At 41.5% G+C, this 24,738-nt stretch overlaps 1 protein-coding gene across 1 annotated transcript in view; it reads right to left on the bottom strand.

Annotated features, from left to right (window-relative positions):
• Positions 1-24,738, bottom strand: part of ADAM12 (ADAM metallopeptidase domain 12) — a 968,421-nt gene that overhangs the window by 816,338 nt on the left and 127,345 nt on the right. The window contains exon 2 of the mRNA XM_029610036.1: positions 11,767-11,900. Within this exon, the coding sequence (XP_029465896.1) occupies positions 11,767-11,900 (134 nt within the window). The remainder of the gene's footprint in view (positions 1-11,766; positions 11,901-24,738) is intronic.

Raw genomic sequence — 24,738 nt, 5'->3', positions numbered from 1 at the left:
ATTTGGATGGGCATGAAAGGAATATTATTCTGGAACTGAAGGCGGGAGCGCTAGGGGGTTCTCCCAATTCCGCGGGAAAGAGTGTGCCCTTGGACCTCGGCAAACCAGGAGAAGAGCTCCAAGGAAGTGCCGAAGCAGGTGAGACAGGTCCTCCTCTGGGTGGAGACTGGAACCCAAGCCCCCGCCGACCTGCTTGGCCTTGGTGAGGCCAACCATGCAAGGTTGGTCTCTGAGTAGTTATCTGACCACTCCAAGCCCTTTCGAACCTGCCGCTGGGTAACGGCAGAGGCGGCAGGCCGGACATGAGGCAAGGGCGGATGAAGACCCTGGAACTGAAGATGAAGACTCTGGTGATGATGAAGACAAGACTCAGATGATGATGAAGACAAGACTCAAACGATGACAACCAGTCTCAGACGATGACGTAGACCAGACTCAGAAGAAATGAGGATAAGACAAGCTAAAATCATGTAATAAAACTCAGGATAGAGTGGAATCTGGATAACACTCTAACACCCTCAGCCATAAAGGCGGCTGCAGTGGCCAGAACAATCCTCAGGCTATCCACTGGAGCACAGTCCACTGGAGGCTAGACGTAGCCAGAGTCCAGACATCGGAGGAAGGTTAAATGTCAAGACTCCAAGGTGAAGGTTCAAGACATCCATGATGGACTCCCAGGACACTCAATTAAGGGCAGCCGGGAAGAGCGAAGCAGGATATCTAGATGACTCTGGACCCTAGAGGTGGCAGGAAGGGACATGGAAGATCCTCGACCCTGACGGATGAGAAGACCCACCAGCGCCCTACACACCCCAGCGGGGGTGGTCGCGGACTACTGGGCCACTGCGAGCCCTACTCAACCCAGCCGGGCTGGTCGCGGACCATGCAGGGATGGATCAGAGCGGAACCTTGGAAGATGCTGGACAGGACGGACATCAGGACAGACGAGACAAAAGCAGAGACCAGGAAGAGACGACAACGAGGGATCCCACGAAGACAAAAGAAAGCCAAGCAGGAGCAGAGATGAGGAGTCCTGGAGAAGACTAGCTCCTTGCGAAGGCCCTTTAAGAGAGGGAGAGAGGCACGGCCCCATGCCTAAGGAGGAAGCAGGAAGGAGAGGGCAGGACCCTGGACAGTGGCGTCTCTGCTGCTGTGAAGGAGGAGGATCAGGACCAGGCCCTAAGGAAGCCCCGATGTCGGAGGCGGCTCCTGCCACTGAAGGACTAAGGGCGACTTCTGCCGCGAGGAAACACCGGTGGCGGCCTTCATGCCGTGAAGAGGCGCTCCAGAGTGGCCTCCTGGCTGTAGAAGAGGATGGTGATGTTAGCGGCTCCAGGCCACGGGAAGCAGGAGACTTCAAAGTGGCCTCCAGGCCGCAGAGAGGTGGAGTCAGTAGCTGCTCCAGGCTGTGGCAGCGGCGGCAAGATGGCGGCCTGTGGGCTGCGAAAAGAAGACAGGCTGCGGCTTCTGGCCGGCCGCGGGAGCAGCGAAGACGGTAGCTCCCTGCCGCGAGGGATGTCTGCAGCGGCCTCCTGCCGCATGGGAGCACGGCAGCAAGGCTCGTCGTGCAGAAGATGGCATCGGGAGTCAAGCCGGCTGGCTGAAGAGAGGTAAGAGGCTGCCCATAGCTCCGGCTGCGGGCAGCATCGCAACAGCATGAGATGTGACAGTATGGGTAGGTCTAGTAAGGAGGAGACAGAGAGCTGTGATAGTACCTGGATGAGAGTGGAGGCTACAGGAAAGAGGTAGAGACAGAAGGCAGTAGGTAACATAGTAACATAGTAATAATGGCAGAAAAGATCCAAATGATCCATCCAGTCTGCCCAGCAAGCTTCTTAACGTAATATCTGCCGCACTGTGCAAGTTAACCACCATGTTTCTCTTAGAGATGGCACAGGAGCAGAGGCAGAGCAGTCAAATCAGAAAGGTGCAGGAAGCATCCCACATGGCCCAGGCAAGTACATTAGACACCAGGAGGAAAAATGTAGGTCAGCACTGCAGAGGTAGGAAGTGATTGCAGCAGAGGAAAGAGAGGAGAACTCCCTTAAGGGTAAGTCTTTCCTTAATCAAACATCTCTAAAGTGTCTGTCGAGGAGATAAAATGTGTGGAGGAGGAGGAAAGCCCGGAGGAGCCGGAGCTAGAAGTTGGACAAACAACTATGGAGGCAACAAATGTTTTGCTTCACTCATGGAGAAAACAATCACATTCTGAGTTGCTACTGGAAAATTCCAGGGTTGCCATTGGAAGAAACTCCACAAGGAAATCCTTGGCAGCAAGGGGTGCATTTGGAAAAGAATAGCATCAGATGTCAGTAATCTTGGGAGTTACCCCCAAGACAATAAAATTAATCATGAATATCAGGGCATTAAAAGGGGTATCTGAAAAAAAAATACAGAGCAAAGATTCATGGATAAAGATGCCTTCTTGTTCCTTTCTGCTCTTCCTATTCTCCTTCTGGCCCAGTGGCCTAATCGCCTGCATCATGAAACAAACAATTCATTCTGTTAGCTGATTTCCTATTTGTTGATCCTCAGAGCAGGAGCTAAAATGTTAACTCTTAATTTGAGTCTTTTTTTTTTTTTTATAGTTTTGGCCTTAGTGAGCATGTGCTAAATAGCAGGAAGAGGAGAGCATACTACCCACCAAAGCCTATTTTGCATCTGACTTTTTTCATTTATGTGTACTGTATGCACATATCCATTAACATCTTCTGGGACCAGTTTAGGGTGCACGCTGTAGCCTTTTCCCATAGCATGCTGTTGTTCTAAGTGCATGATAAATGGCATTAGCAAGCATGCTAACAGAGAAAACGCTTCAGTACATCTTTGTAATGTACATTTCCATGCAACGCAGACCATTCATGTTTATAACGATAGTTGTTTTACAGAAGACTGAAAAAAACTGTATCCGTTGTTGTACAAATAAAGAAATGCACAATCAGATGTAGATCATCAATATGCTTACCTTCATTTAATAAACAAAACTAGGAGGGGAAATATATCATATTCAAAGAAGCTCTAATAATTTGGCACTCACAAACTATAACAAGTATTATAAATGCATGATATATTAATGCTTTAGCTGACATTAGCATTGGAGGCAGGCACATAAGGTGCTGAAACACTAGTGGTGTTGGGCAGTGTATCATGGCCGAGCATTGGACTACAGTTTGCGTGGAGGCATGTCAATGGTTGAGTAAAGTGGCTGATGACACTATGTGGCAAGGAGATTTATATTATTGACATTCATTTTTTTTAATATATTGATGCAGGCAAAGATATGAACATGAACTGTTCTGGACATATTAATATGAAGAAGAACATTTTTTTTTCACTTGCATGGTAGAAAATTTGATTAAGATAATGTTTTTTATTGCATTGAAAATTGAAAAAAAAAAAAGGCACCTTAGAAGGTATTTGATTTCAATAGTACTTCTGCTGTCATCTATCTGGTGCTTAGCACCTAGTGTAGAGGCTCATTGAAATTGAGAGGTTGATATTCAAAAGGATGTGTCCGAGTAACTTCTGAATTACCTGGATAACCCTGGTTTTTAAAATTTCCTGTCCCTTTCAGTGGCAAACTTTAAGCTGATTAAGTCATTATCTGCATAAAATTTTTGCAGGATACAAAGAGGCCAGGTGGAGTGGTGATCCATAAGTATGGTTAAACATTATCTGGCTGTCACCAGTATTTAGCACTAGCCAAATAAGCTTAGTTGGGCAAGTCTGATCAAGTAAATCACTATTCTAAAGATGCTTGGCAAATTTTTACTCAAGCAACTTTAGCCAGGTATTTTCAGCGGAACAAATCCCCGGCTAAGTTCGCTGCATGTCTGACTATAATTACCCAGGTAAACTTAACTGGGTAACTTCCATTTGCTCCTCAGCTTACTCAGTATCGACCTCTAAAGCACTAACATATGGTATCTTTGTAATATTTGTTATAGCTCGTGGGTGCAGCATTGTAAGGGATGCTTGAAGCATGATATGGTTCTCCTCCCCCTCACCCCACCACCATCTCCAGTTTTGATAGCCAGATGAAGTGGATTAGGGGGGGGGTTCCTGTTTTTTACCTTCATCTAACACTGTATCCTGCTATAAGATTGTAACAGAGTATAGACAGCTCCTGATAGAACAAGATATTCAGAGGTCAACTTTCAAACTGTGCACAAAAGCATAAAGTCTGCAGGGACTTTTTCCCTGCAGACTATCCCTAAATCCAGCCACCTTATCTCCCTCCTGACTGTAATAATAAAAATAATTCTCACTCCCGATCCCTCTCCCTGTTCTCTGCAAATAAATATAATTGCAAACCACACTGTCTGCCACTCAATCCCTTTCCCATCCAGTGTGTCTGACACTGGATCCAAAGGCCTGACAGAAATAAACAATATGGGTGCCTGATCTCCCCTGCCTAATATTTAAATAAAATAATATGCACTTTCAGCACTGGATACTCCCTTCTGACTACCCCGCTGATATTTTTTTAAAAAGTGACCTGCCATGGTTCCCATGCAGAATGTTGCCTATTGGATGTTTAAACAAAACCTCAAGTACCTCTGGTGATCTCCCTATCTGTATGTATAGTGCCATGGTGCATAACTTTGAAATGCAGAGAGGCTTTCCTGGAGGATAGAGTCTGGGTGGGGTTAGCACTTATGTACGTTCCTGTACATGGATAATTCTGCTGCCAAACAGTATCCGGCATGAATAACAGCCAGTGCAGGGCTGTGAGAATACTTTTTCTGACTCCATTTTCAAAGGTTTTTTTTTTTTTTTTTCTCTTTGCAAATGGACGTAAATTCTTGCAGCATCTAAATTTGTCCTGCCAGATATAGCCAGTTAGCACTGAACGTCCAAGATCCAGAAATATGAATTCACTGCTCACTGAATCATTAGGGCAGCTGCCACATGGATACATTCTTATTGAAGTAAAACGTTCAAACTTTTAAAAGGCAATCAGATCAACACTTGCTTTGGATGGCATTGCTTTTTATGGATCACTATTTACATTTTAAAAGATCTATTAAATGAATGTTTAATTACATTGCAGTGGTATTCACTCTGAGCCCTCAAGGGTTGTGTTTTCAGGATATCCCTAATGAATATGCATGAGATAGATTTATATAAATGAGGTCAATTTTTGCATGAGCATTACTTTTAAAATCAACCTGAATGGAGGAAGTGTGCATGCAATCCATCTCATGTATATTCATTAGAAGTATCCTGAAAACCCAACCTCTTTGTAGTCCTCAAAGGCTGGGAGTGAATACCAGTGCTTTAGACTATTGCTTTATCAATTGCTAAAGAACTGTATGTAGAAAGCATGATAACTCAAAATATATCATAAAAATATTTATTTTATTTATTTTGGCATTTTATATACCATGGTTCCAAAAGAAGATCACAATGGTTTTCCAGTATTAGCATTCATATTATTGGTCCACGAACATATGTTTTGTCATTCTTCTAGCTCAACATCACAGAGTACATATTCTAGTTCGTAATTATACATCTTCATTGATATTGAAGTAGTTCCTTTCTAATTTAGTTCATATTAATTCATTCTAGAACTACATAACAGTAAAAAAGATTCTAATCATACTAGAGAAACCTTTATCTCATACATTATCTATTGATAGTTTGACTAGCTTTTTCTCTTGTCCTGTCAGAGTAAGTCTCGGTATAATGGTTGTTTATGTTAAATTGTAAGCTTTTCTAAAAAAACATGTTTCAGTTTCTGCTTGAAATTCTTTTTTTCTGTTATCTGACGTAAAGACTTTGGAAGTGAGTTCCACAGCTTGGGGCCTACTATTGAAAACATTCAGTCTCTTATGTGAGTTAGGTGTGTGTTTTGAGTGGAGGGTACCATTAGGAGATCTTTGTTTTGTGATCTTAGGTCCCTCTGTGGTGTATAGAGTTGTAGAATCACTCCTAATGGGCATGGATTGATATTGTTGATGATGTTGAATATTATTGACAACTAGGGATGTGCGTTCAATTTGTACAAATTAGGCAATTTCAACAAAATTGCCTAATTCATCCTGTTTTGGGAAACTCGAAAAACAAACAAAATTTTTCTGAAATTTCAGAAAAATTTGTTTTTCAGGTTAGCGCGCACTAATTATACATCTAATTCAGGGCGACCGAAAAATAAAAGGCCTGAACCGCGGGAAAATGAAATTTCCCACAGCGGGCCAATAACGAAGGCCGAACCGAAAGGTTCAGCCGAAGCACATCTCTATTGACAAGACTTTATAATGGATTCTAGATTGTACAGGAAGCCGGTGCAGTGCTATCAGCGAAGGGGTGATTTGGTCGAATTTCCTTGTCTTACTGATGCATTTTGAAGTAACTGTAATGATTTTAGCAGGCTTGTGGGGAGGCCTAGTAAAAGGAAGTTGCAGTAGTCTAAGGGCCTCATTTTCTAAAGTATCGCAGGCCTGCGATACTTTAGGAAATGAAGGGCAGGGGGCCAAAATGGGGGGGCGGGCCTGCGCTAGCCGGCAGCGATCGCACCGTTGCGGTGCGATCGCTGCCGGTTTCATACCCAATAGCGCCACCATAGAAGGTATAGCTATTGGGCGTGAACTCGGACACGAAAAGGGCCTTACCTTTTCGTCATCTGCTGCGTCTTCATGGAGTCGGCCCCGGTGATGGCCCGACTCCTCCTCTTCCGGGGCCGACTCCGCCCCCATTTTGGTATCGCACGCGATAAGGGACATTTCACGTGCAAAACGTCCCTTATCACGTGCGATCCATTTAGAAAATAAGGCCCTAAGTTAGAGGATATAAGAGTTTGTAAGACAGTGCAGAAGTATTGTATTGTTAACAGAGATTTTAGTTGATGTAGAATTCTTAACGTGGAGTATCCTGATTTAAATAATTTTTTATATGCTTTTTCATAGTGAAATTCTCATTGATTTGAATTCCAAGGTCTCAAACCTCATCTGATGGAGTAATGTTGATAATTACCAGGTTTAGGGTTGGTGGTTTGAGTATTGAGTTGACTCTCATATAATTTCTGTTTTTTTAATGTTGAGAGTTAGTTTCAGATGGGAAAGTTTTTGATGTATGGTCTTCATGTATGTTGACAGGGTTGCCGCAGTTTTTTCAATTGTTTTGTTGAAAGGATATAGAATTGTATATTATCTGCATATAAGAAGAAGTTTAGTCCCAGGTTTGTTAGTAGTGTGCATATAGGCAAGAAATAGATGTTGAAAAGAGTGGCTAAGAGTGTTGACCCTTGGGGAACGCCTGTGTCGCTCGAGAAGGTGTCTGAGATTTGATTACCTAGTTTGACTTGGAATGTTCTATCTTTTAAGAAGGAGAACGATTTGATGATATTTTCCCCTAATCCAATTTCATTCAACTGGTGACATAGCAGGTTGTGGTCAACTGTGTTGAATGCTGCTTTAAGGTCTATTAGTACCAGGATATATGAATTATTGTTGTCAAAGACTTGTAGCACAGAATCAGTTAAAGAGATGAGAAGGGTTTCTGTAGAGTGATTTTTTCTAAATCTGAACTGGTTTGGGTATAGAATTTTGTTGTTTTCAAGGTGGTTTTCTAGTTGTAATAAAGCTGCTTTTTCTAGGACTTTTGCAATGAAAGGCAGGTTTGATATTGGTCGGTAAGTGTCCCAATCATTGATTCTGCCTGTTTTGTTTTTTAGAATTGGTTTAATCACAGCTTGTTTAGCCTTGTTAGGGACCAGTTCTTCTGCTAGTGAATGGTTTACTATGGTGACTATTGGGGTTATTTCGCTGTTTACCTTTTTCAGGGTACTTGCAGGGATAGGATCCAGTGGGTGGGTTGCAGGTTTCATTTTAGAGATTATTTGACTTATTTCTTATTTTAAACATTGTTAATGTACACCATGTCATGCAAGGTAAATACAGAGTTGCAAAACCCCTGTCTAGTCTGAGGGCTATCTGAAATACAGTAAAGCCTTGGACACAGTTCCACACAGAAGACTGGTAAGCAAACTACTTAGTCTGGGAGATGAAACAAAAATGATAAACTGGATAAGGAGTTGGCACCACCTAGTTTACACTGGACTCATTTGTATACAAGTCCCTGCAGAAAACCTATGCATGGAAAATCATGACTTCTGCATGAAATTCAGAACACAGTAGTACATTGGCCCTCTAGAATTATTCAGCCTAGCCTTCCATGACTCCTAATGCTATTCTTCCCATACTCCAGATTCTAGCCTTCATAGTCTCCTAATTCTTGCAACCTCTGACTGTTAATTCCTCCTCTCTTTCTACCGCAATTCGCTCCCACCATGTTTCCCAGCCATCTCTCCAAAACTTTCCACCGAGACATATATTTACGAGAAGTTAATTGATATGATAGGATATGTTACAGTTTTCAATATGTTAAGTTATAATTCATTTCATATTTTTATGCCTTCTTTGTTCTATGTAACGCTCCTAAGTGAATTTTGTTGTTATTATGTAAACCGGTGTGATTTGTATTCTTACAGGAACTTCGGTATAGAAAAATTAAAAATAAATAAATAAATATTTCCTATATGTTCCTATATTTGACTGAAAGTGATTTTTATATTTTAGTTTTTCTTATTTTACCTATTCTCTTGACATTTCAAAGTACCTGAGGATGATAGATTATTATTGTGAAACCGCTGTATTAAGGTGCAACCTTCCCAACCCTGGGTAGCATTTGGCTGTCTATATGAGGGTGGAGAACAGTTTCTCACAGGGTGTGGGCTGGAGATAGGATCTCCTATAAGGGCAAACTGGCTGAAGACACTTCCAAGACAATCCATAAACTACAAAGTCCACAATTCATTTGTGCTCCAAAAAAATTTGAAATATATTGTGAAACGTAGGGATGGTAACTTTCAAACCAGCGTGGTGGGCACATACATGTGTGTGCATGCTAGTGCATGCCAAGATATGCAGTCATTTTATAACATACACGCTCATAAGCATTGTGATATAAAATAGCCTGACTGCATGCATTGGTATTTAAATCCCTTTACCTCATAAGTCAGGGAATTTTAAAAGGGGCGCGTGTCCAAGTCATTGCCAGTTTAATTAGCTTGTGTATCAGTTTGCCCAGTTAACATCTAGGTCTTCCAAACCCCTCTGGTTTGATAACCTACACTCCCCCTATTTAAACCGAGACCCTTTAAACCCTTCAAAAATGGCACGATCATTTACTCCTCTTCCCTAGCAGAAATAAACTTACATGCCAAAGGACCTGGGCATGCTCCCAGATGCATAAGTATTTACGCGCCCATCTCTTGGCCAGGCTCCATAACACCCATGCCTCGCCTTGACCCTGCCCCTTTTTTAAATCAAGTGAGATGTGCGCACAGTGGGTTTTACGTGCATATCTGGGCGCTTTTTAAAATAGGGACAGTGCACACCAGCCCGGCTAGTGCGCGCATCCCCCATTGATGTGCTCTCTGGGCTTTTAAAATTCACCTTAAAATTATTGGTAGTCAGATCTTCATGTTTAATCACAATGCAATTCACAGTCCATTTTCCTAGTTACATAGCTTGTAATTCTGGTCAGATCACAAAAAAAAAAAAGGTCTAAAAATCCAAAGCTTTCTCAAGGGCCCTCCTTAGGCTATAAGGAGTCTTTGGAAACTTCGGTTCACCTCCACTGTGGTCATCTTTGGTAGAGGTTTCTCCCAATACACACATGGCCCAGTTCACCTTTACATAGCTGCTGGTTTTATTTATTTATTTATTTTTGCAAATTTTTTTTTTTTTGTTTCCCACAGCAGGCCAAAATCACACACACACCACTCTCCTTACTTCCTTGCTCACAGTCTCTCTTTCTCAAATTGAGGACCCTAGTAGTGTCCTGGATAGATGTCTCTTTCTAAAACAGAACGCTCAAGTGTTTTCTCACTTTATAGGAGCTGTTTGGATTTCAGTCACTTCCCTTCTGGAACAGCTCCGGACAGTGCAGCCCCCCCAGTCCGTTGGGGCCAGTGCTTGTCTCGAACCCTGTGATGAAATAGCTGGCTGATGCCTCACACCTAGGCCCAGCCAGGCCCCCCCCAACACACTTCCTCAGAAAAATCTCTTAAGTACAAACCCTTCTCTTTCATCCAGTAATTCTTTCCCTTTGCAGCACGTCTCTAATCCAAGAGAGCTGATGGAAGCTCTCCAATGATCTCTCATACCATCACTTGATTCTTCTTTCTCACTTACAATCCACTGTCACACTTCTGATAACACTTCTGGGGGAGGCACCAGTTCTTCTCCTCTTATCCTAGTGGCTTGGTCCCTCCAGAGACTTTCTTACCCCATCAGCTCCTTCCTCAGCAACCGGCCCCTTTTACAGGTCAAACACTCATTTTTAAACCGGGCATAAAACTTCAACCTTTGGTCCACTTTCATGCTTGCCACTCACACACCTCCACTGGGGCTGTCCTAGCCATACCCTCTGGAATCTTCCCAGTTCAAACAATAGAATAAGCTTGTATTCTTTATGAAAAAAAAAAATCCCAAACTACCAACCCTCTATGGAATGGGCTACCTAGGGACCTCCCCCAACCAGTGTACATAATTTCCCACTTCCCTTGGTTAACTTCAGAAAGTTGCCCTGTAACAGAACATTTCTATAGTAAAGCACAGCAATGACGTTTTTCACTTTCATCCTTAAAGGCAGATCCATTAAGACCTAATCCTTAGAAATGATAGCCCTAGATCTGTCCAAAGATTGATAGCCTTGAGATCTGTCCACAGAAATTCAGACAGAAACTCAAGACATGGCTGTTCACTCATGCCTACTCCTGATAACCACCCAGTTTTCCTCTTTCTCTCAACCCCTCCCGTCAATCCTCCATTTTTCCCTAGCTGAGCTCCCCCAAGCCCTCTACGTACCTTTCCGCCCCTGTCCCGCCCTGTATATAGTCTGTACATAATGTTCCTATCCTGTATATAGTCTACACTCAATGCTACCTTGTTGCTATGTCTACACATAAAACCCTCTTGCTTCCCTGCCCCCTCCCTTCCCTTCCCCCTCCCTCACCCTAGTTTTAATATCAGTTACTATGTAAAGCCCAGTTGGCTGAATGTCCTGTTGTCTGGAAACCTATGTGATGTTTCATACGAACATCGGTATATAAAAACATTTAATAATAATAATAATCGATGCCGAACTTTCAGCACACTGTAAATAATTGTTATAGTCAATGAGTTACTTTCTGCTCTGGCTTCTTCTTCCCCCAGCTCCATTACCCCTGTTTTATTGTAACTTTTGCCTTTCTTCGCTATGTTAATGTTAAGGTTATAACCCTGGTTCCTTGTAAACCGACATGATATGATCTGTATCATGAATGCCGGTATAAAAAAGCACTAAATAAATAAATTAAATTAAATAAATAAAGGTCCACTGCCCATCTAGTGGCACCAGTGCAACAGTTAGTAGTGATTGCACCAGGATATGTGAAAACTAATCCAATCAACATGAATGAATATGATGTTGAATATTACTTCAGAACAGTAGAAATTTGACTGTTCCTTTAAACTGGCTTATAGGAAATGTGTTCCCTGTATTTCCATCTTTTTTCTCAAGTACAGTTATCATTGAAAACAGTTGCCTCTAGCAATTTGTGGCTAGAAACATCTTTGTTGTCTAAAAAACTGAAGATGTTTCCATTAGAGAAACATTTGTGTTACAGACGCTAGGGTTTTTACAGTCTTGGAATAGTTTGTTTTCATTTACAATTGTGCACCTTCGTTGGATGGGATAGTGAAGAAATGGAAAACTGACCTTTGAGTAGATGCTTATTATTGGTTTCCAGTCTCCTCCACTCAGAAGACGGGGGACTATTATTTCATAATGTTCTGAGGGATCACTGTGTTTCTGTTGCCTAGACGATTCCAGTTTATTGTATTCATTCTCTCCTAGGTTAAAATAAGAGAAAATAATAATGAGACCAATTCTAATCAATTTGCATGGAGAAGCTGTGTTGTCACATTCATGCCAAGTCGTCTATATTCTGAGGCTGAAGAAATTTATGAAGGTAAAAAAAAAAGAGCTATAATGTTTGAGACACAAACATGATCTGTCCTGTTAATACATCAAATCAGTTAGAGGTTTACGGTTGATTCATTCGTTTTCAGATTCAACCAGGCATTACTCTTCTGTGATAACAGCTACCATGCGAAAAGAAAAGGCATGAAATGAAAAGAAATAAAAAAAAAAATGCACTAAAAGAAGTGAAATATGCTATAGCAACCTCAACAGCAAAAGAAGAGAGGTTACCATATCACCAGCCTCAAGGTTAAATAAAATGGCATCACATTGGGACATTCTACGAGATCTACTTTTGCAGTGTGTTGCCATAGGTACAGAAAAAAAAATAAACTTTCTGAAAATCAGACACTAAAGCTATAAATAATAAACAGAAATGTTGATGTATTGCATATATTAACTTGCTTTCAGAAGGGTAAGTTTATACCAGCCCGCTCGACATGCAGCAAGGACTTGCAGACTTTAGCCTGAATTTCCAAAGTGAACTTATGCGCATAGGTCTGCTTCGAAAATTAGTGGGTGTGCGTGGAACCCTGGTGGCATGCATGCACACACTTATATCTGCAACTTAGTACATGTAAATGTGTGCATATAGAGTTACATGCATACATTTTGATTTTCAAATGCGTGCAGGTAAATGCTTTCCCTGCCCCAACTTTGACCCCCAAAATGCGTCTTTCTAATCTACATAAACATAGTTTTGGAATCAGTTTTAGGTGTACTTTTACATGACAACACCTTTTCCCCCCAGGCAATTTTCAAAAGTCCATTTAGACTCATAAAATTGAGTTTTATACATGTAAATCTATTGATTACTGAGCCCTAAAAGCTTCTCATGACAATGATGAACCTCTTTTCCTGTTATTATTTGGTACTAAAGTGCCATGGTTTTCCCTCATTTTATCCTCCCTCCCATCCAGCCCAATGACTGCAGTAACAGTCTTCAGGCTGAGAGTCAGGGACTATGGGTCCATACAGAACCTGGTACAAGTGCACTCATGGGCAAACCAGTTGATGTCACTGCAGTCTAATGGCTAGGACTCCTTCCCTGAATTCCAGAAGCTTTGAACACTGAATCGGGTTTTGGATTAAAACTAGGTGTCCTGTTCTGCAGCTTGCATCGTACTGCTCTGTGGCATTGAGGAAAATTACTTCAAAATACTGTATTATTGACTGCCAAGTGTGCCTTTATCAATAAGTCACTAGCCAGGCCAAGGTTTGCATGGAGTCTTACAAAACATTCTCAAGGTTTTTTAAAAGTTTTTTTTCTGGAAGCATATGAGGCATTCATTTTCATTTAAAAAGCAAAGTGGATCCAATTTTCTATACACACATGCAAATACTCCCTTTGTGTTATGTTTATAAAAAGGTTGCAGAGTGATGAGAAGAAACAGCTGTAACACAGCGTGAGCGGTCTTTAGCTGCCGGAGGACAGATAAGATTGGATTCTTATCTGGCTATTCTTCTACAGAATTTATTATTTACAGGCAAAAATCAAACAAATAAGAGCCTGCTTACCTCAGCAGTGATGGAAACAAAAATGCAGTAGCCTTCAAATAAATAGCTTTAGCAAAGCTCCTGCCTTTTTCAACTCACATATGGGGCCCCCCATTTCCCTGTGGACCCTGTCGTCTATACCTTTCCCCAGGGGAAATGCTCTACAGCCAGGATTCCCATTGTGGCTGTCTTAAGGTGGACCAGGCTAACCACCTGTTCCTAGACTTTTAAGACAGATCTAATATCTAACATACAATCATTAACAGGAGCAAATACAAGTATGCTAAATAATATACATAATTTTTCAACAAGGCTGAAATCAGTGGACTCATGTTTTCTTGCAATCAAACTATGAAACTATATAAGTATATAAGGCAATCCATCTTGGAATACTTCTGTAGTGGGTTCCCTGTTTTGGTGTGTTATCTATTACTAGGGGTGCCATGAGTCCAGGTTCAAGTCTGAACAGGGAGTAAGATTTCTCTTCTGGGGCCCCTGGCACACTTGAGCACTATATCCGTGACCATTTCACACTTTAGATCAAATATCTCCAGGAGGTGCCAGATAGTGAAAAATAAAAGCAGGGAAGCCAAAATGAAAACAATAGGGAGAAACCAGGAATCACAGTAGAGTCCATCCATCCCCTAGAAAGTTCATGCTGGATTAATCTCCAAAGAAAACACTGGAGTCTGTTTTTGGTGCTCAGATAAAAGTAGTCTTTACTGTAACATAAAGAAGAGGATCCAAGTCAAAATTACAGACATAAGAATCAACAGATATCCAAAGATCAAAAAAATACAAATGGTTTCTCTGCTCATTCTTCTTCTACTTACCTCCCTTCCCGCTCTTGCACTTCATCCTGATTGAACATATCCTCACCAGTGAGGGTGGGATAGATAGAGTGTAGTTCCAACATTCTTCAATAACAAGTAGAAAAATATTCCCAAGTTCCAGAAAAAATATCAACAATGGGGCCCAAATTCCTAAAAACTTCAAACGGTAATGCAATTATCTAAAGTTGAGGCTCTGGATTCTTCTATTCAAAAGTTCCTAAAATTGCATGACTGGACACTTGGGCAATGATATATCTGATCCCCAATACTCAGGGGGACAGGGGACAACCCTTCCTCTCAGACTGGAAAAATGCAAAAAAAAATCTGCAATAGTGAAATCTCTTCTTAATTGAGACTCTGGATGTATCTCCACTCCTTTGCTCTCCAACCTTCTCTCTTTCTCCTCAAACTCCAACTCCTTCCTTTGTTCTGAGATCAAGAGGTGATTTCCAGCTTCTTCCTTCTCCAACCTTCCCTCTAACCCACAGGGCATGCTCCCTTTGGGGGTAATTTTCAATGGAGTTATGCACATAAATGTAACATATAGGGATGTGCATTTGTTTGCGACGAAATAGGAAATAGAGACGATATTTCCTATTTCGTCGCTTTTCGGGGGGGGGGGGCAAAACGCACCTTGCGCGCACCGAGGCACGCAGCCTTCCTCCGTTCCCTCCACCCCCTACACCTTCCCCTCCCTAACCCGCCCCCCAGCCCTACCTAAACCCCCCCTTACCTTTAACTTAGAAGTTGCGCCTGCCGGCCAACGACCGACCCACAATCCTGGGCACAGCAGCAAATGGCCACTGTGCCTGGAGGCTCCCTGGACCGCCCCGACCCGCCCACGCCACGCCCCCTTTTTCAAGCCCTGGGATATACGTGCATCCAGGGGCTTGCGCGTGTCACCAGGTCTATGCAAAATAGGCTCAGCACACGCAGGAGGGATTTAAAAGGGTTACTCGCGTATATTACACGCATATCCCTTTTAAGATCTGCCCCTAAGTGAGATATAATTTTTTAGCCCTTCAGCTTCAGATAGAAAGGAAAAATATTTATGTATATATAATTGACCACTATGAGTACCTTATTTGTGTATCAGATAGATGTATATTTACATAAAAACGTATTCACAAGTAGTGAAGTATCCCTCATACTTTCTATAGTGCTCTCCAAGACTCACTATAAGGTACCGTATATACTTGTGTATAAGTTAAAAAATTTTACCCTAAAAATCGATCCTTAAAATTGCGGTCATCTTATCCACGGGTCAGTCTTCAGTAATGCTGGTATTGTAATGCAAGATTCATGACTGAATCGATCGCACGCTCCTCTTCCTGATCCCTTAACTCACCCACTGCTATAAGGACAATGGCGGCACTTACAGTTGTGCAGGCACATCCTCCCCTCTCCCAAGCCAGGATCTGATTGGCGCACCTAGAACCATGAGGTTTAAAGTGCGCCACTGGGAGCCCTGCGGGGGAGGAGGGAGGACATGCCTGAGCAACTGCAAGTTTGTTGTTGTCCTCATAGCAGCAGTGAACGTTTGAGTTAAGGGATCCTGAGGAGTTTTGGGGAGAGAAGTTGTCCTACCACTACACTGGGACACTGCGGGGAAGGAGGAAGGACGTTTCTGAGGAAATGCAAGTGCTGTCGTCCAGATAGCAGCAGATGACTTAAGGAATCGGGAGGGGGGAAGGATTCAAACTGGAGGGGCAGTCATGGTGGGGGAGGGAAGGATTCAAACAGGGGGGCAGCCATGGAGGAGGGAGGAAAAGATTCATACAGCAGGGGCATTTCTTAAGTTGTGAAATGATGTTTCTTATGAGACACTTTATTCTGCTTTAAAAAATAAATAAAAGCGATTTTCTTAAGTTATCTGTTTGTTTCTTAGTTTGATTTCACCATTTCATAAGCCCCTTAGGTTTTACCTATGACTTATCCATGGATAAATGATAAATCTTGATTTTGGGGCCCAAAAAATATCCTCAACTTATACATGAGTATATACGGTAATTTTATCTTGAATGGAAAATATTTGTCCTAATGCAGTCTTTACTATACTACCCTCTTTATTGTTGGGGAATATTTGAACATGTCAAAGTGGCAATTCTAGTTGAGTTCTCAATTTGCAGAGTAATCAAGTGAAACAGTATCTGGAGGAAGAATTTAGGATGATCCTTAATCTTTATTATATCTCCTCCTAAATTTTGGTAAAACTAATTCTGTTACTAATAATAATGCATTCAAATGGAAAAAGCTGGATAAAAGATATCAGAATGTATTATGAGGTAAATTAAAAAACCAGGAATGTCCAAAACTCTCCTTTGAGAAAGGGGGTTTCACATTGTTAATATGTAATTCATATGTCTCACTCAGTATCCAAAGACGTCAATATTAAAAAAGCTAGGAGGTTTATATTCAGTTACTGTCCGGATAGCAGTGTTAGCGGGATAAACTTATCTGGTTAACTTTAGAGGTATTTTCAGTAGTACAGCCGCACTATTGAATATAGCTGGTACCTTAAAGTTAGCTGGATACCTTTAGGTCAGTTCTTTGGCCCAACCGGACTTAGCCAGATACTATGAATATCAGAGTTAGCTGGATAACTTAGCTGTCTAATGTAACTCTACCCCGAAATGCCCCCAGATCAGCTCTAAATTTTAGTCAGGTAATAAGATAGCTCCTAAATTAGGGGGCCAATTTTCAAAGAGTTTAGGATCCTAACTTTTCTGAAAATTTACTAGGGCTGTGTTCCTAAATTTAAGCTTCTATCTTCACTAGATCCCTATATTTAGGAGTCTAAAAAGTGGGTGGTTACAAAGATGGAGTTAGGCAGGAAACAAAGTTAGGTGCTTAGCACTGATTTTTAGCAGTAGGAATATATCATAGGAGTCTAAATCTAGGAAAATGACTAGCAGCCCTGAATTTAGGAGCCTAAGTTTTAGAACCCTAAATTTAAGTGAATTTTTAGCTGAAAACTTAGGGCCTGATATTAAAAAGCATTTTCATACTTAGAGGTCAAGTTTAAAGGTGTTGCTTTCTTAAAAATGGCCACTTATGCGCATATGTGGGTCGCGTGAGCAATGCGGATTTTAAGAAACTCCAAAGTACGTGCATATATAGCAGTGCATGTGTCAAAAATAAGATGGCAGAAAAGAGGCGAGGTATGGGGATCCCAGGGCGGGGCCAACAGTTATGTGTGAAGTTCGGTATTTTAAAACCAGAGACCGCAGCACACATCGGCTTGTTATCCGTGTAACTTTACTGCTGCTCAGATGAGGAGCATGCAGTGCTGGTGCAAGGATGTCCAGTCCCCCTAGGCGGTGATGTCACCTTGTCACATAACTCTCTTCTCTCTCTTGCATGATCTCTCTCTTTCCTACACATACACCACCAAATTACACACGTCGCACCTTCACAGCTACCATCCGTGATCTCGCAGATCTCCAGCTCTGACCGTCTGACTCCTGCACTTTTAAATATGGCACCCTCACGTCCACCTATAGCACCCGCCCACTTCTGACACCCTAGGCGAATGCCCAGTCTGCCTGATACCTCCTGCTGGCCCTGAGAACAAGTCTGTAGATCTGGAGTTTTAGGACTTACAGGACAGAAAGAGGGGGTCTGAGTCATCTGGGAGGCGTGCAGGATGAAGAACTGGAGGGGTCTGGAAGACCTCAATATTAACTAGGGAAACCAGAGGAGTAACTGGAAAAACTGGGTTGTCCCTCACCCGAGCATGTTTTAAAATCTGCCTATATACGTGCGTAAAAGCCGGCAAAGTCCAATGGAAGACACGCGCACGCTAGCTCTGCTTGTGTAACCTCTTAAAATTAGGAGCATACATAGGCACGGCTACTATATTTAAAAACATACGTGCACAAGAGGGTGCACGATTTAAAAGTCCAGCGTATCTTTGATCGTGAGCCGATATGCGCGTGTATGGGTGCACACGCATTTATTTTAAAATTAGCCTGTTAAAAATGGGTTTTACATGTGTAAAAATGCACTTTACCCATGTAAGTGGGCTTTTGAAAATTGTTACAGTATATAACTTCAAATTATCTATAGATTTTACACATGAGACGATATGTGCGTGTATGGGTGCACATGCATTTATTTTAAAATTAGCCTGTTAAAAATGGATTTTACATGTGTAAATGCACTTTACCCATTTAAGTGGGCTTTTGAAAATTGTTACAGTATATACCTTCAAATTATCTATAGATTTTACACATGGAAGTGTGCACTTTTAGCAGGTAAATGGCTTTTGAAAATTGCTACAATAGTATATTACATTTATAAATGTAACTCCTTTAAAACTTACCTCCTAAATGTAGGAGCTCAATTTTTGTAATATTGGACTCTAATTTAGGAGCCCAGAAGTTTCATATCCGAAGGGCTTGTTTAGCTAAGTTAGAACACTGGGCTGAATACCCTCAAACTTTCTGGCAAAGTGAATAGCTGGATAAAATTAATCTGGATAATTTAGGAGTGTTCCAGGGACCTTCTGGGGAGGGCCCAAAGTATCCAAATATGTTATCAAAATAACACTGATATTCAGCATTATCTCTGACTAAGTTATTCAGGTACAAATTAGCGCTGCCTTAGAGCAGTCCTGAAGTTATGTGGGTACTTGAACTTTAACCGGCTATATTCAGAATATAGCCAGTTATGTCAAGAAAATACCATTCCAGCCCAGCAGGTCTGATCTCCCTTCCTCCAAAATGAGCAAAAATCATATTGGAGCATAGCATCCAATCCGCCCCCCCCCCCCCAAACACCCCCAAAAGAATTAAAATAAGTTGTGGATTACTGTAGCCTGAGGAGCCTCCCCGCCACCAATGTGAAAAGTCTCATATGGCTTTTGGACCACCTCCTAAGCCCACCCTACCCCCCTCCATCTTGTTCCCATCCACTGGAACTCTTTAGAGCCCCCCCAAACTGCTAGAAGCATAGTACATTTGTACTGCTCCCAGCGGCTCCCAGCACTGCTCTGACAGGGACACTACCAATGTCGCTGTGAAAGTATTACCTACGGTTTCAGCTGAAAATTCACCTAAATTTAGGACCCTAAATCTTAGAACCCCAAATTTAGACCTTCTACACATTTGCCTAGATCTAGACTCCTAATTTAGGTGCCTGCTGCTGAAAATCAGTGCTAAGCTTCTAACTTTACTTCCCTGCCCTAAGTCCGCTCCTAAAGCCAACCACTTTATAGGGTCCTAAATTTCGGTGCTTAGTGAAACTAGAAGCCTAAATTTAGAAACTAAGCTCTAGTAACTCTTTTTAACAGGGCCAATTTAGGAGCCTAACTCCCAAATTAGGCATTTAAACCCTTCAAGGATTGATCCGAAAAAGAAAATGTTACTTCCTTTCTAACATTTTTATGCACATCATGCTGCCTGTCTCTGGTGAACTTGCAATTTCTTTCTTGTTAAGAATAGCATTGCATCGCCTTCATTGGATGATCTGGTTGAAGTTAAAAATGCCTCCATAGCCAGACTGCAGCTCCCAGTACTCTCATCCTCCCTCTGCTCATTGTTTGAATACATTGCCAATACCACTCCAAGTGCTTGTCTCCCAAAAATAGCCTCCTGTATCCTGCAGGCTCCAATGTAGCCTTCGATTTTATCTTTGTCTTAAAGACCTGTAGATCTCTGAAGTGGTTTTGACTGATACCATGCTTCTTTTGTATTAGCTTTTCTGTTTTCAAAATGATAAATTTAACCGCTGCCTTTTTCTTTTTTTAGCACGGCTCTAGAAGTCTGAGTAGGAAGAGAACTATCGCAGGCTTGCAGGCTGGAAACAGGCTATGAAAAGGTACTAAATAAAGCAGAGAAATACAACACTTGACAAGGAGTCCCGAAGAAAAGATATCAATAAAGCTGAAAACGTAGTGTAAAATATTCAGTGATGTAACTGAAGGATTTATCACCGTCTGTGGTTAAAAAAAAATAAAGATGTCCCGGACTAACATCTCCACAGGCTGAACATTTAAGCTGTCAGTTGTTGGAGTTGGTCGCAATGCTCCCTTCCAGTTAAATCTTTATTTTTTTTTTCCGGAAAATCTTTATGGAAGATAGCTGTTCAGAAGACGCACAGAACTTCTGGTGCTGCCAAATACTTATTGCAAATGTTTCCGAATTCTATTTTAGCCCTTCTGGTAATCCATTGGCAGGAAAAGTTCCATGTACTCTGAACGGTTTTTATTACCTAACTGGTCAAGTATTCCTTCCCTTTTACATCTTTTAAAGGGAATATTATCATAGAACACAAATAATTCTCCCCCACTGTCCCTTATAACTGACTTTTAGAGAGGATATTCTGATCCTTAAATATCAAAGTGTATTGCCTTCTGGAGCATATTCTGTTCCTTACTTTATAGTAAAGAAAAAAAAATCTTAATTCATCACATGTTTGCCCGATCATTGCATTCAGTTGCAGAAAAAAACAAACAAATGACTGCAGTGACCATGATTAGGTGGATGTCTACTGAAAGACGTTTTAGGTGGCTGCAACTCATTTCTTGCTTTTTTCTTATTTACATTCTGCTACTTCAAAGCAGATTCCATGTAGGTATTTCCCTGTCCCTACAGGGCTTGCATAAACATTCTTCCCATAGTCAAAGAATGAGAAAAAAAACCTTTAGTAAATGACCCACTTAGTCTGTACCTGAGGCAGCAGAGGGATGAAGTATCTTGCCCAAGGTCACAAGGAGTGTTAGCAAGATCTGAACCCTGCTTTCCCTAGTTCATAGCCTGCTACTCTAATTACTAGGCTGTTTCTCCAATTACTGAGGGGCCTGCACTCTCTTTGGCCCATTCAGTGAGATACTTTTTTTTATTCCAAGAGCTTCCTCCAGCATACCACTGAACATTTTTATATAGGGACTTCTGTGTGCAAAACAGCAATACCTACTTTATTTTGTGCGTAAAATACCTGTATGCATGTTTTTAAAATTGGTAGGAAAAATACCTGAGCTTAATGCATATAAATAAATACTCACTTTCCATGCATTGCATGTGTTTATGCCTATGGCCCTTAGGCCACAAAGTGTATAGGATTCTATATTTTTAAAGAGGTGTATGGGAAAGTGGAGATTCCCCCTCCCCCAACCCATGAGAAGTATATGAAAATCTGAATCATCTGCAAAAGGTTGCATTGGAAACAGAGGGAAATGTTCCAGTGCATACAGCTCATCTTTTGGTCAGAAGGTGTTACATGCCCTTCTTGATTGTAGGCAGGGGTATAGTTCCTTCGGGCTTGGTCAATGGGAAAGAAATATAAACCCTGATTCTACTTATGCTCTTATGAGGAAGAATAGCCTAGTGGTTAGAGCAGTGGGCTATGATCTAGGAGAGCAGGGTTCAAGTCTAGCTGTTGCTTGTTGTGACCTTGGGCAAGTCACTTTACCCTCTATTGCCTCAGGTACAAACTTAGATTATAAGTCCTCTGGGGATAGGGAAATACCTACAATACCTGAATGTAAACAGATGTGATATCTCAGACTGAATGTTGGTATATAAATAAATAAATGTACTGTCCAAGGCAGCTCTGGAAGGATTGACAAAACTTGGAGCTGTGACCCTCTCTCAGGGTTGTAGCAGGAGTGGGACAGAGATTTTCTCTAAAAATCTCAGGAAGCCTGAAGGAAAAAGAACCCAAGGGTTGGAATAAAGTTTTAAGATCTAAAGAAACTTGTGCCTTACTGTGGTGGGCACTTGTCATGGACCAGGAGGCAAAGTGTGCCAGCAAGGACTTGTTGCAGGGCATGGGGAGGAACTCCTACCTGCTACACCAGAGGGAGTTTTTTTTCCTTGTGCTGAACCAGACATTGTGAGTAACTAACTTTACTAATGGAAAGGATGAGATGGCCAGGAAAGGACTGGGTGGAGATGGAGTAAAGAGAAGAAGCTAAAGTAGAAAGAGATACTGTATCATTTGAAAAAGCAACTATTACCAAAAGGAAGAGAACCAGGGAGTGTGAGGTGCAGGATGCCTTTGGTGTTTTGAAAAGTGAAGAGCTAATTAAGAACTGTGATTTCTTTTTTTGTTTACTTATTTTATTTTTAAGAATCTATTTTTTATTTATTCTATTTAAAAATTATTTATATTTCACTTATAGTGACACAATGATGCTAGGAGAAACATAAATAATTTTATGCTTGCCTCTACTACTGGTGTGCATCAATATGTTTTATTCTGACGACTCTGCAGTAAACTATATGTCTGTTGGCGCACAGCTATTTCTTGTGTTGCGAGTGTCCTTGGCTCATTACTGGCCATGCATGGTTATTCTACCCCCAAAGATTGTCTCCCCCACCTTGGGAGAGTGACCCCTATGCTCCCCAAGGCTGGGAAGGTGACCTTGCGTGGAACGAGGGATGCGCGCGTAAACAATTCATATGTGTATTGTATAATTTGCACATATCTGATATGCATGACTTATAAAATGCTATCGCAGATCTCTGTGCAGCCGTATACGTGCATCTATGCAGCTGGGCTGAGTTGTTTGAAATTTACCCATGTAATTGGTTTGTAACTTTTCAGAAAAAAAATGGCTTGCACCAAATAGAAGGTGTAACTTGTTTGGGGGTTGATTAGATGGGATAATTTTCAATGTAGTCTTATGTACGTAAGTCTGCTTTGAAAATTGGTCTAAAGTAGGCATGGTTTTGCCAACCTCATTATGAGGTTATTTTAAATTAGGAAATCATTTGGATGATCATTGCATGATTCATCTTCAGTGGTCATTATTCAATAGAAGTCCACTAACAAATTTTATGACTGATTAGAAAAATGAATCATAGCTCAAATATAATATTAAATAGAAGTAAGAGACTGAGCAAATAACATGGATTGGAGGAATGGCCTAGTGGTTAGAACAGCAGGCTACAACCCAAGGAAACCAGCATTCAAACCCACCATCACTCCTTGTGACCTTGGGCAAGTCTCTTTACCCTCCGTCGCCTCAGGTACAAAAATTAGATTGTAAGCCCTGTGGGAATAGGGAAATACCTATAGTAACTGAATGTAATCTGCTTTAATGTACACTTTAAAGTGCTGAAAAGCAGAATATACAAAATCTAAATAAAACATTAGTGATTTGCATGGGGGAGAGATAGCAAAATTTGAAGGTGTTAGGGAAAACTCAGAATTGCAGGAGGCCTCTGCTAGACTGGGGCACTGGGTATCTAAAGGGCAGATGGAATTTAATGCGGACAAGTGCAAAGTTGTGCGCCTGGGGGGGAAATAATCCTAACTGTATGCACACAATGCTGGTTCCATGTGAGGAGCTACTGTCCAAGGAAAAGAAGGTTGGAGTCATTGTGGACAATATGGTGACATCCTCAGAACAGGGTTCAGCAGTGGTCAGAATGTTAGTTATTCAGAAAAAGGAATGGAGACCAAAACTGAGAATATCCTAAAGCCTCTGTATTGAACCATGGCGCGACCACATCTTGAGTACTGTGTGCAGTTCTGGTTGACCTATTTCAAAAAAAGACATTGCAGAACTAGAGAAGGGCAACCAAAATGATAAAGAAAAAAGAACAGCTCCCCTCTGAGGAAAGACTAAACAGGTTAGGGCTCTTCAGCTTGGAGAGGAGATATAAGAGAGGTTTATAAAATCATGAGTGGGATGGAACAGGTTAATAGGGAACGGTTAGTTACCCTTTCAAGGAGTACCAGGACAGGGGCCTATGGGTATGCACATTTTTTTGTTTTGTTTTTCAATTTTTTTTTCCATTTCATTTGTTGTTTCATTTTTTTCAATTATTTAAAATAAAAGAAATTAAGCAAACAATTGAAATAAAAAAACAAACAAAAGGAAAAACAAAACAAAAGAATGTTCTATGCTCCCCCCCAAAAAAAAAAAACCTTCCAGAGCTCCCTCCCCCTCTAATCCCTCTCCCCCTCTTATGGTATTTTTCTTTCTTCACAGGGCATGAGCAATTCCTGGTCTCTCCTGCTTTGTGGGAGGAATGCTTAGAAACAGCACTGGCTGCTGCTATTGTAAATTTCTTCCATCTAAAATGACGCCAGCCACTAAAGTGTAAAAAAGCTGCTTCTGATATTGCGCAATGTGCTTTGCACTGGTTTTACTGTCTGGACTCTTGTCTAATGTGTGCGTGGTTGGAGGGGCACTCACACACTTGATTATTAGTGTCATCCCTCTGTGAAGATGGTCTCAACAGGTGATGCTTAGGAAGGAGGTTGGTGAGGGGTCCTGAAAGCACTTTCTTAAATTATCTGTGAAAGCAGACTGTCTCACTGAGTTGAACAGAGATGGTGGGAGCCCCTTGGTACAAAGCTTGCAGCACATCACCGATCTCAGTGACAAGATAATAAGTTATGTATCTGGCCATGGATTTCATCA

Source organism: Rhinatrema bivittatum, chromosome 7 (genome assembly GCF_901001135.1).
Source record: "Rhinatrema bivittatum chromosome 7, aRhiBiv1.1, whole genome shotgun sequence".
In the NCBI taxonomy this organism is placed as follows: domain Eukaryota; kingdom Metazoa; phylum Chordata; class Amphibia; order Gymnophiona; family Rhinatrematidae; genus Rhinatrema; species Rhinatrema bivittatum.
This window is presented reverse-complemented; position numbering and strand designations above follow the sequence as displayed.